This window comes from Mustela lutreola, chromosome 16 (assembly GCF_030435805.1).
Source record: "Mustela lutreola isolate mMusLut2 chromosome 16, mMusLut2.pri, whole genome shotgun sequence".
Lineage (NCBI taxonomy): Eukaryota > Metazoa > Chordata > Mammalia > Carnivora > Mustelidae > Mustela > Mustela lutreola.
The window spans coordinates 26,430,418-26,442,862 of record NC_081305.1 but is presented as its reverse complement, the minus strand read 5'-3'; the positions used below and the strand labels follow the sequence as shown (position 1 = coordinate 26,442,862).

The window sequence follows — 12,445 nt, the reverse complement described above, 5'->3', positions numbered from 1 at the left end:
TGCCAAGCAGACTAGCCGGGCAGTGCCCTCCCCCTTCCCGGTAAGGGCTGGGATCTTCTCTTTGTCCCCGGCCCTGCTCTCCTGCCCCTCAGAGGGTTCTGAGCAGCCTCACATCAGGGCTGCAAGCATGGAGGTTTTCTGGGTGGGGTTCCAAGCTTCCCATTGCGCTCCCGGAAGGGAAGTTTCATGCTCTAAGAATTTCCCGTCAAGGTGCTCTGGAGGCTGAGCTGGCTAGGACCACAAGGCAGGGGGCCCGGAGAGTGGGGGGGGGGGGGAGGGAGTAGGACCCTGTGACAGTCCTTGGGGGGTTGACGTAGGGGCAGGCATAAGCCGGTCAGAAAGTACGCAGAGATATTTAGCTGACACCTAGGGCGCCGACTACATGTGTGGCCGTGTTCTAAGTCCTTTACAAGTATCACTTCAAGTACAGATGTGGCAAGTGAGGCCCAGAGAGGGTGAGGAACTAGCCCAAGGACACACAGCTAACAAGCAGGAGAAGCTGGAGTTGAACGCAGGCAGTCTGACTCCAGAGTCCAATCCACGGCTTAAGAGCCGGTTAAAGGAAGCCAGGCAGACCCTCCCCCTCAAATCCCAAGAATGCCCTTGGGGACAGAGTGATCCACCTTGGAGTGGCTGTTGAAACAGCCAGGGTAGAGTGGAGATGAGCCTGCAAGGGTCAGAGTCATGCAGTTGGTCGTCTGTGTTGGAATCCCCTTCGCGGGACTTCATGCAACCTCGCTTGTGCCCCTCCGGTGACTGGAAGGTCACTTCTTTGTCTCAGCCTTTTTGCTCTCAAAGCTCAGTCCAGGAGGGTTGTTGCAAAAATGGTTGACTCTGCCCTGTCCAGGGCCCTTGTTTACCCACAGGGGTAGCTTACTTTGAAGGCCAGTGGGCCACAGAGGCACATGGAGTTTTGACCAGCTGCATCCTTGCTTGCGGTGTGATTGTCAGGAAGCCATTGGTCCTCTCTGGGCCTTGAATCCAGATACTATAAAATGGACAATTTGGACCAAGTCCCTAAGTGATCTGTCAGCTACAAGTTCATAAGTGTAGAGCAATGGTTGCAGAGAGGGGGGCTGCCTGGAGGAGGTGACATTTGGATGAGGGATCAGAGGTAGCTAGCAGCAGGGACTGGCAGGAGGGGTTGAAAAGAAGAGGGTCCAGGAGGGCTATGTCTCTGCCTCCAGAGGCTGGGTTTCCTCCTGTTGGTCTGAGGTGACAGGACGTGGTTACAAAAGGGACCAAAATGCTCAGAGAGGACAGAGTGAAATCTTAAAATTGCAACCTGGGTGACAGGGACCGTTCCCTAAAACACTTTCAAAGCCTTCTTCTAAGGGGTCATGTGACGCCACAGAGGCAAGCTGATGAGTCAAGCTGACCAATGACTGGACTGACGTGGACCTGGAAATTGGGCTTCTGTTATGCATGGTGGGACATAGGAGACTGGCCCAGCTTCAGGGGGTCAAGTTAGTTCAAGGAAGGAGACAATGAGCTCCTGCCTGGGTACCCCATCCCTTTAATGCAACCCTCCAATATTCTGCCCAAAAGCCACCTCTTCCTGGAAGCCCCCTTTGGCTTCCTCTAAACAGAGACTGCTCGTGCAGTACCCAGGTCTCCAACTTCCCTTTACCAGGCTTGTGGCAAATGATGGCACATATTGCCACAGCCATACACAGTTCCCTGTGAACTGAAGAAGGCTGCATGGGTGTCGGCGCCTCATTCAGTAATGGGGCCAGCTGGCCGGGGCCAGTCTCTCCAAGGGGCGGGCATGCAGTTGACTACCAGGCATCACAGTCCTGACCAGGCTGGGAAAGCCTGGCCTCTGGAATAATCTTGGGCAGGTCATTTAACCCCTTGGGCTTCCGAATCCCTGTTTGGGAAAGGCACTAACGGGAGAGCCAACTTCACAGGGTTGAAGTGACAACGAATAAGGTACAGGGGTGTGGTGGGAGAGCACAGGCTGGCAGACTGGTGTTCAGCTAATGGGGGCCGGGGGGGGGGCAGAAGTGCCCACTCTATGCCGAGTGGAACTGCGAAGGAGAAACCAAACCTCCCCCCACTTCCGCCACACTGACAGTGTCTCCCTATCAGATTGGAACACACCTCTGCCTTTTTCCAGCTGTGGTTGGGGGGAGGAGTTGGGGGCAGCTGGGATCTGGCTCTCCCTGGTGGTCAGGACAGGAAGCACCCTTCTCCACTGTTCCCTGCAGGGGGCGCTGTGGGAGCGCTGATCCTTCATTTCATTCCAGGGTCCAACTGCTTAGCCTTTGTCCAGCAACCCCCATGCACTAAGCCCTGTCCGAGAGATGCACCAGGAGCTTCCTCATTAACTGAGGAGGGAATGAACCATCCTGCACTGCCTGGGGGACAGAGGCAGCCCTGGTCAGTGGTGGGAACCAAAGGAGGCCAGGACTGACTATAGAGGGAGTTGGGGAAGGCTTCCTGAAGGAGGTGTTCTCTGAGCTGGGTCTTGGGGATGATGACGGTGAGGCTCCTGGAGGGGAATCCGAAGAGCCACCCTTTTCCTGGAGGGGCAAGATGGTGAGGGAGGTTCCAGCTGTTGCTGTGGAGCCTTGCCCACCAGATTCTAGCCAAGATGACCCCAGCACTGCTGGATCTAGAGGCAAGTACTATTATTTGTCCTATTTTCTGTGATTTGCACTGGGTCATGCAGCATGTGTGAGAAGGAGCCAGGACTTGAACTTGGCTGGGCTCCAGATGGCCGCTGCCCCTTGATGATCAGCTTCTGGCAGCTCTGGGGAGACCCGTGGGCTGTTTTCACACTTGCTTCCTTACCTCACATCCCACACCAGAGATACACTGGCCTCCCCCTCTGCAGGGCTGGCCCAACCACCTTGCAGATCTGGCCCCGGCTAACACTTCTGGCCTCTTTCAGGTGCTGACTTCTCAGGGTGACCTTGGAGAGGAAGATGGCCTCCCAAGTGCTGCAGCAGACGGTGCTGTTCTCGCTAGGTCTGCTCTTCCTGGTTCAAGGTAGGCGATCTCAGGGATGCCCCGGGACTGTTGTGACTTACATTACAGCACCCCCATCTGTAGGACAGCTGCTAGCATATCCACTAATCCCTTTGGGCAGGCACAAGACTTTAGATGCAGCTTAGCAAGTGTATGGTATCTTGCAGAAAAAAGCATCCCTTCTTTATGGGGATGCAGCCCCACAGTGCACAGTTTGGGGTTGGGAGCATGGACTGGGTTTTGGCCTCACTCAGCTCTGCAGCCAGAGCATCCTTGTGCAGTGCACAGCCTGCATGACAGTCTATGGCAGACATGGCCTCATGACATACTTTATTGCTATTGAAATGTTTTTTGCCTTTGAAATTATTATTAATTTTTAGTTCTTGTCATAATTCATAGCTGGTAATTTGTGAGTAGGGCACATTCACATTTTTGCAGATCTTTGAGGTATAGACCCTTGGAACGTGCTAGATCTCAGGTGCCGGGATCCAGTATTCTGGGCCCAAGGCCTAAATCCCTCTCCTGCCCCCTGGCTGCTCCCTGCCCCAGAGTCCCATCTGTAGTCTTTATCTCCTCAGGTACCCGTGGTGGAGGCCCCCGTGAAGACTTCCGTTTCTGTGGCCAGAGGAACCAGACACAGAAGAGCAGCCTCCATTATAAGCAGACGTCAGAGCTGCACATCTCCATCAAGAACTCAGAGGGAGCCCTCACAATCCACGCTCCCTTCCCGGAGGTGCTCCCGGCCTCCCAGCTCTTCCCTGAGCCCAGGGGCCTCTACCACTTCTGCCTGTACTGGAACCACCACGCGGGGACTCTGCAACTCCACTATGGCAAGAGCAACTTCTTGCTGAGTAACCAAGCTTCTGGACTCCTGTGCTTCCGGCACAACAAGGAGAGCCTGGGTCCAGGCCCCCCACTGCTTGCCACCTCTGTCACCTCCTGGTGGAGCCCCCGGAACACCAGTCTGCCCAGAGCTGCTGGCTTCACCTTCTCCTTCCACAGTAAGGCAACTTCCGGGCAGGAGCAACTTGGACAAAGGCCGGGAGGCCGGGAAGTGACCTGGGTCTGCGTGACAGGTCACGACCTTGGGCTTTGTTCCCAGGCAGTGGGGAGCCACTGAAGGTATCTGAGATGGGAGGCTTGTGATCCAAGGTGTGCTTCAGGAAGGTGTGTGGAAAGGTAGAGGTGAAGGCAGAGGGGCGAAGTCCCATCCAGAAGCTGCAGGGGAGGTCCAGGTGAAGGAAGATGAGGCCTGCCCAGGATGGGAGCAGAAAGTGTGGACAGATGGGACTGGGCGTCAGAAGCCAGAGGCTCCCTGAAGCCCCTCACCCTCACAGCCCTCCCGGGGTAGGCCCTCCCAGCTCCAGATGTGTAGACAGAAGGGCACCCAGGCAGGTGTGTCCCGGCCGGCCTTGCCGGGGCTAGAGTTGCTGGAGGGTCCCGTGTGGCACAGAGCCTTTATCTGGCCGGCTTCTGGGTGACCTTGGGGGGTTCACCCTTGTCTTGGAGGCTCAGTTTCAACCTCTGTAAAACTGGGGAGAGAGGCCTTCACAGTCCCCAGAGGGTTAAATGGGAGTAGGACGGGTGTGGCCCGCATCTGGCTCCTGGTTAACAGCCTCTGTCTGTCCCCTGTTCCAGATCCTCCCCAGAAAGCTTCCCACAATGCCTCGGTGGACATGTGCGAGCTGAAAAAGGACCTCGAGCAGCTCAGCCAGCTTCTGAGGCACCCTGGAAAGATCTCGAGGAGGCCCTCGTCCACCCCCGCCAGCCAGTAAGTGTGGCCCCCCCAGACCCGGACGTGGACAGGGAGGCGCGATGGAGACTTCTCCTGGGGCCGGAATGTTCCCTCGTCTTTCCACCTCCTGGGGAGGAATCAAAATGCAGCCCCGCAGGACAAACCCCTGACCTTTGTAAAAACAAATATCACCATCCCCAGACAGCCACCCAAGCCCTCTTCCCCACCAAAAAAGGAGAACCGATGGGCCCATTTGAGAGCTTGACAGACTGAGGCCTGAAGATGGGTAGGGCTGCTCCATGGCCACAGAGCGGGTCATTCCAGGCACAGTTGGGCCTGGAACCTGGTGCTCGGGATCACCCCCCTTTCCTGTTTGCTCTGTCATTTCAACTTCCTCTCACGCTGCCTCCCACTCACCCCCAGGCCTTCTCTGTCCCAAGCCAGCACTGTCCTAGGGCTGTTTTCTCTCCTGTTCCCTCCCTGCTGTCCCCTGACCCTCCTTCCCCTGTCTCAGTCTGTCTCTTTTCCTGTGTCTCCGCCGAGATTCCCCGTCTCGCTCCATCTCCCTGCCCGCCAGGATCAACCTCCCCGCCCCTTCTCCCCCCTGCCAGGAGGCTGCAGAGCCTGGAGTCGAAGCTGACCTCTGTGAAGTTCCCCGGGGACACGCTGTCCTTCGAGGAGGATCTGGTCAACGCCACAGTGTGGAAGCTGCACCCCACCGCCAGCCTCGAGGGCCTGCACATCCACTCCAGGCGCGAGGTCAGGGGTCAGGGGCCAGGCTGGCCGGGGCTGGAAGCAGACACGGAAGCATGAACACACACCCCTCCCCAGGGGCCTCTGAGAGCCAGATCTGTGCTGACAAGGAAGGTCTCGGGCCCAGGGAATACCCTGGGAGCGGCTGCCCCGCAACACAAGACCCTTCCTAGCAGAGTGGTGGTGATGGGGTGGGGTGGGGTGAACGGCATCAGAGGCTCTCACGGTACCCCCCACGTGAACAGAAGACCCCCAAACACCTGTGTGTGCATGTCAGTCTCGAGACTGCCCCTCGAGTGGGCCTGTTAGGAGCCACCACGCTGCCCCCATCCTCCCCACCCTGGGTAGCCCAGATGGCACAGCAGTCTCCCGGGCCTGTTTGCCCCCGGAACTTTGGGCTCTACCCACCAGGCTTCCCAGCCAGCACTGGAGCCAAGAAAAGGAGGGCTTCCAGGAGGAGGCAGGCTTCGAGATGGCAGTGCCCGGGGAAGGTGCTGGGGGCGGGGGTGGGTGGAGGCCTCGGAGCCCACCTCTGGCTGAGTGCCATGGGGATTCTGGTCTGCAGGAGGGACAGAGCGAGATCCAAGAGTACTCCGTGCTACTGCCCGGCACGCTCTTCCAGAAGACCAAAGGCCGGAGAGGGGAGGCCGAAAAGAGACTCCTCCTGGTGGACTTCAGCAGTCAAGCTCTGTTCCAGGTGGGGAGCCCCAGGGAAAGCAGTTTCTGTCTGATGGGGAGGTAGAAGGCAGGCATAGAGCCAAGCCCCCTCATCCAGAAGTCAGAGCCTTTCCTTGTAAGGTCAGAAATGGAACTGTGACGTGTGAATCTCCCCAGGAGAATGCTAAATTATGTTGTTTTCGCTACAGTGTAAATGACTACATGTGCAAGAACTGTTGCCAGAGGGAGACTCAGCATCTCTGAGCAATGTGTGGGGGAGAGACAGGAGTCTAGAGAAACGAGGGGACATCTGGGCCTTCTCAGCCTTGAGCCCTCACACCCTTCTCCTCCTCCCCCATCTCTTGTATCCAGGACAAGAATTCCAGTCAAGTGTTGGGTGAGAAGGTCTTGGGTATTGTCGTGCAGAACACCAAAGTAGCCAACCTCTCGGAGCCTGTGGTGCTCACCTTCCAGCACCAGCCACAGCCGGTGAGTGCAGGCAAACCCACCAAGGAGACGAGGGCCTCTGCTTGTCTTTTCTGCCCTGCTTTCTGGGCCTCTCGTCTTTAACAAAATGATCAGCTGGCTGAGGGCCTCAGCCGGTCAGGTCTATACACAGCGTGGTGGCCTGACACTGACTTCCTCTGTTTGACCCAGAAAGGAGCAGGCTGTAATGGGGTCCACTCTCCTTTCTTGTCCCTACAGAAAAACGTGACTCTCCAGTGCGTATTCTGGGTGGAAGACCCAACGTGTGAGTGTGGAGGGTTCTCTGAGCTGGGTGGATATCTGGAGGAGAAAGGGGGTCCCGGAGAGTGAGGGTGATGGGGTTAATCAGGGAGGGCTTCCTGGAGAAAGTGGGCTTTGAAGAAGGAATGATGGCAGACTAGATATTTGCCAAGGGAAGCAAAGGCTCAGAAGAGTGGCACAATTACGCATTTGGGGGGGGGGGGTCCAGTGGGGTCCTGAGGGACTGGCCTTGATCAGAGCATCACGGAACCCTTCCTCAGCGAGCGGCCTGGGGAGCTGGAGTGATGCTGGGTGTGAGACCAACCGGAGAGAGACGCAGACATCCTGCCACTGCAACCACCTGACGTACTTTGCGGTGCTGATGGTGAGTGGTCCCCTTCCTGCCTCGCAGCCATACCTTGGGTTGGCTTTGCCAGCCACCTTCCACAAATATGCCATTTGTTCCCCACACCAACCTCCAAGGTGTCTCCTGTTGCTGTCCTATTTTATAGATGGGGAAACCAGGGCTCAGAGAGCTTAAGCAATTTACCTAAGGTCACACAGCTAGCAAGCAAGAGAGCTGGTCACTAAAGACTTTGCTGCTCTTTATTCCTAAATCTGGGTGCATGATAATAACGCAGATTCCTGGCCCTAAACTAGAATTCTGATTCCACAGGCTGAGGGAAGGGCACAAGTACGTTTCCAAAGAGCCCTCGAGGGGATACTGAGGCCCGTTGTGTAGAACCTCACAACGGACTTCAGTGTCCCCAAGATCACAGAAGCTTTGTGTCCTACATTCAGTCTCCCAGAATCTTGGGACCCAGCTTCTGAGGATCAACATGGTCTTCCAAACCTCCTGGGTGTGGGATGCTCACGCCGGTGTTGAGTTCTAGAAAAAAAATGAGTGTCAGGCTGGAAAAGGGATTCTCTAGTGGAGAGTCCTTTTTTTTTTTTTTTTTTTTTTTAAAGATTTTATTTATTTATTTGAGAGGGAGAGAGGGAGAGAGTATGGGCGGAGAGAGGAGGAGAGGGAGAGGGAGAAGCCAGCTCCTTGCTGGGAGCTGGGAGCTGGAGCCGCATATGGGACTTATTCCCAGGACCCTGACATCATGACCTGAGCTGAAGGCAGACTCTTAACCGACTGAGCCACCCGGGCGCCCTCTAGTGGAGGGTTCTTGACTGTGCTGGGTGGGGGCACCCTTTTGAGGAGTCAGTGAGAACTGTAGACCCCCTCCCCTTCCAAAGAATGCACTCACGGACCAGCCTCTGCTCAGCTCTGGGTGGTGGTGGTTCACGGATGCTCCAGGCCACCCCGGGAGGCTCAGGTTGGCCTTCACCTGGGGCAATCCCTCAGTGTCAAGCTGGGGACACTGAGGCCAGCCCCTGCCTGTCTTGTGGACCCAGGTTGCCTCTGTGGAGGTAGATGCCGTACACAAACACTACCTGACCCTCGTCTCCTACGTGGGCTGCGTCATCTCCGCTCTGGCCTGCGTCCTCACCATTGCTGCCTACCTCTGCTCCAGGTAGGGCCTGCAGGAGGGGTGGGGGAAAGGCGGGGGTAGGGAGAACCTTCATTCTGGGCCCCTGGGTCGGGACCCCACAACCATGGAGACCCACCCTGGAGATCGGCTTGACTCACCCCAAAATGTGTGTGTGGTTGCAGGAAGGAGCCCTGGGAACTAAAGTCAGCCGACCTCCGGGGGCTGTGTCTCCTTAGATCCGTGGTGTTCGGATGACATGATACTTAAAAACTTTATTATCTGCCAACACTGAACACAGGGAGAGGTGACATAAAAATCTAGATTTCTGCCTTGGAAGAATCAGATGTATCACCCCTGGGAGCCCATAATAATAGGATGTTGACAATTATAATCATGGTTAACACCTTCTTGGAGCTTCCCACATGCTACCCACTGTTCTAAGTGCTTTACATGCATGAAATCGGTTCAGTCCTCACAAGGGCCCTGTGAAAGAGCACTCAGAGAGGGTAAGGGACTTGCCTGAGGCCACACAGCAAGGAAGGGGCAGAGGCAGGCGTACATGCGGTGTCTGATTTAAGGCCTGGCCCCTGCGAGCAATCAAGTTTGACAAAGCCTACCCTGTCCCCCCCATGGAAGATTCTGTCGCTCCATTTCTGTCATTTGGGTGTCTTGAGGAAGACGGTGCCTGCAGGAAGGCTTTGGTGGAGGAAGGAGCGCCTTCACCTCTCCTCACACCGGCTGCATGGACGGGTCTGGATGGTTAGCGCTGAGCTTGGCTGAAGTGGAGGTCCACCTGCAGCGTGGGCCTGGGTCCGTTTGCATGCGGGGGGGGGGTGCTCTAAATTCTGTGGGTGCGAGCACCTAGAGCGTGCTCACATGCTTGCACGTGCGAGGAAGGGGGGATGGAGTCCTGTGCTTGCGGGCACCTAAGTGACTGTGTTATGTGAGCCTGCAGCTGTGCACATGGTGGGGCTGGAGTGGTGACAGGGGACACCTGGCAGGCTCAGGGGAGGCCAGAGGGCAGTGGCTGAGCCCTCCAGCCCTAACCATGGATCACAAAAGTGCCCAAGTTCAGGGCCAGGGAACCTTAGGGACTGAGGCTTTACCCAATGAGGGGTCTGTCCTCCCACTTCATAAACTTAGTAGACGAGTGAACTGTGGGGGGAGGGAGCAGCCCAAGGCAGTAGCTGGTGGCAGGGGTGGATGGGCGTGGCTATCCTGTCATGCCCTCTGGCATAGATGGTGGGTGGTGCTGGGCAGTGCACAGGTGGGGGCCCAGGGAGGAAATGCCAGCCTTGCCTCCCTGGATCGGGTAGAGTCCTGAGGTGGGAGGGGTGCTGGGATGTGCTCACAGACTTGCAAACCTGCAGACAGACAGACATACTGTCCTCCCTTCCCCCCACAGTCGGCTGACAGACACAGTCGGCTCACAGACACATGACTATGCAGACAGACAGGAGGACAGGTGGCATGGATTCTCCAAAAACAGCAACAAATCCAGTCTTTTCCCTCCAACTCTGGGAGCATCTGGTTGACTATAGTGGCTGGATTTGTCCTGCTTGCTCTCTCTGTGGCTAAATCTGTTGTTCAATGTTCTCATGGGGCCCTAGCCTGTGAGTGCTGGGCACACAGTAGGTGCACAGGGATGACCTGGCTGCAGCCATAGGGATGGGATAGAGAGTGTGTGTGTGTGTATGTGTGTACCCTGGGAAGACTGCCTGGAGGAGGAGTCCAGCCATCACCTTTCCAAGCTGGACACCAGGGAGACCCCACCCCTTCTCGTGTGTAGGAGGAAGCCTCGAGATTACACCATCAAAGTGCACATGAACCTGCTGTTGGCTGTCTTCCTGCTGGATGTGAGCTTCCTGCTGAGCGAACCAGTGGCCCTGACGGGCTCTGAGGCTGGCTGCCGTGCCAGTGCCATCTTTCTGCACTTCTCTCTGCTCGCCTGCCTCTGCTGGATGGGCCTTGAGGGCTATAACCTCTACCGACTGGTGGTCGAGGTTTTCGGCACCTATGTCCCTGGCTACCTGCTCAAGCTGAGCATCATGGGCTGGGGTAAGTTGGTAGAGGGCGCTGTTGGGCCCTCAGACCTGACTCTCCTACTAGGTAAAATGCAGGCACCTGGTTCCACTTCTCTGCTTACCTCTCTGATTGTTCCCTTCACCCACCCATTCTCAGTTGTTCTTGACTTTGGCTAGGTTAAGGTTCCCTTAAGGAAGATAAAGTGGGGAGCACTGCCCCAAGAAACACATATTCTCCACATGGCTCACTCTTCTTAAAGGGGGTTTGTAGACAGAGATATTGCATATGGATGTGCAGGTTGTGCACTGCTCAGAGGCACCCAGTTGGGGGAGGAGTGGGCTGTCATCCAGTCCTCCACTCACCAAATTCACCGAGGCTGGTGGTGGCTCTGTCTGTGGATCCTCTTAAGCTTATATAGCAGATTCCGCATAGCTTTGGCATTTGTTCTTGGCCAAGACCACCCAATTTACCCATGGCCAAGACCTCTCAGTCAGATTTGGAGGCCCAGGGGGCACACCACAAGTCCTTCTGGATGTTGCACCGGCCCTCCAAACTCCCCATGTCCCTCACCCAACTTGCTGCTCCTCTGTGTTTCTCATCTGGCCCTTTCTTGGCTCCCTCCATTGTTTTACATAAAATTCCTTCAGAGTTAGCTCTGTGTCAAGACCCCAGTGTTTGGTGGTGGGTGACCCTTTCTGGAGAGCTCTCCAGCTCCAGCCCATGGACAAGGTCAAGGCCCAGTGCAGACTCTGGAAGTCCCCCCTTCAGCTGTCCCCCACCTTCCCAGTCTGTGCCTCCCATCTCCCCTTCTGACATCCTGCCCCTCGGCAGGGAAAGGCAGGCCCTTTCTTCCACGGCCCCCTGGGATGGTGGAAGGGGGAAGTTCAGGGGAGATAGGGCTCCCTATGGGAAACCCAAACTAGAGTGGGGGAAGGGGAGGGTCTGATCACAGAGGACCCACCCCAGATGGAGCAGAGCATAAGCCCGAGAGAGGGTCTTGCCGGAGGGCAGGGGAGGGGGCATGCCACAGAGGGTGGGAGCCTGAGCTCTATGCTTTGCGGCCTGCAGGCTTCCCCGTCTTCCTGGTGATGTTGGTGGCTCTTGTGGATGTGAACAACTACGGCCCCATCATCCTGGCTGTCCAGAGGACCCCAGAGAGTGTCATCTACCCTTCCATGTGAGTGGTTGAGTATGGCAGGGCTGGAACATGGGCCTTGTGGTTCAGGGGCCAGAGAGCAGCCTGGGCTGAGGCCACGCTGATCGGGGGGTTTCCTGGGCCCTGGGGCTGCTGGAGGTGCCAGCCTGGCAGAGGCTGGGGGTTCAGGGAGCGTGAGCACAGGCCCAGATTTGCCCATCTCTCGCCAGTGACCTTGAGTCGCACCTGGGTTTCTTGGCACGAGTGGGAATAGGCTGGAGAGGACGAAGGCACAGGGGAGAGCTGGAAAGTAATGTCCCCCTAGGAGTCCGCGGTGTCTCCGGGCACTCGGGCTCACTGAGGCACCAGCCCCGCCATTGTGCGCTGAACCCTTGCCCCCAGGTGCTGGATCCGGGACTCGCTGGTCAACCATGTCACCAACCTGGGCCTCTTCAGCCTGGTGTTCCTGTTCAACACGGCCATGCTGGGCACCATGGTGGTGCAGATCCTGCGGCTGCGCCCGCACGCCCAGAAGTGGCCCCACGTGCTGACGCTGCTGGGTCTCAGCCTGGTCCTCGGTCTGCCCTGGGCCTTGGTCTTCTTCTCTTTCGCTTCGGGCACCTTCCAGCTTGTTGTCCTCTACTTCTTCAGCATCGTCACCTCCTTCCAAGGTAGGCATGGAGAAGACCCCACCCCTTGGCCCCCAGGCCCGGGCCCCACACGTGGGGCACAGGGCAGGGAGGATATGGACTCAAATCGAAGGCTTCCCTTCTCTAGGCCTCGGTCTTCCCAGCTGTTAAGTGCCCCCTGCCCCGGCCATAGATGACAAGTCTTTATTGAGTACCTGCTCTGTGTCGGCCCTGTGTTAAGCCTTGGGGCTAACATTGTGAACTGGTTGGGTGAGGGCCTTCGTTCCATGGAGCTCATCTCCTGTGGGAAAGACCGGGGTGACAAGCAAGC

The 12,445-nt window shown here is 56.9% G+C and overlaps 1 protein-coding gene across 5 annotated transcripts in view; it reads left to right on the top strand.

Moving 5' to 3' along the window:
• Positions 1–12,445, top strand: part of ADGRG1 (adhesion G protein-coupled receptor G1) — a 37,942-nt gene that overhangs the window by 23,296 nt on the left and 2,201 nt on the right. For all 5 annotated transcript variants that reach the window (XM_059153231.1, XM_059153232.1, XM_059153235.1 and 2 more), the window contains exons 2-13: positions 2,897–2,994; positions 3,552–3,974; positions 4,612–4,744; positions 5,320–5,467; positions 6,027–6,158; positions 6,491–6,607; positions 6,824–6,869; positions 7,126–7,229; positions 8,249–8,367; positions 10,115–10,383; positions 11,419–11,527; positions 11,888–12,156. In XM_059153231.1, coding sequence (XP_059009214.1) covers positions 2,931–2,994; positions 3,552–3,974; positions 4,612–4,744; positions 5,320–5,467; positions 6,027–6,158; positions 6,491–6,607; positions 6,824–6,869; positions 7,126–7,229; positions 8,249–8,367; positions 10,115–10,383; positions 11,419–11,527; positions 11,888–12,156 — 1,933 coding nt within the window. In that variant the 5' untranslated portion in view covers positions 2,897–2,930. The remainder of the gene's footprint in view (positions 1–2,896; positions 2,995–3,551; positions 3,975–4,611; positions 4,745–5,319; positions 5,468–6,026; positions 6,159–6,490; positions 6,608–6,823; positions 6,870–7,125; positions 7,230–8,248; positions 8,368–10,114; positions 10,384–11,418; positions 11,528–11,887; positions 12,157–12,445) is intronic.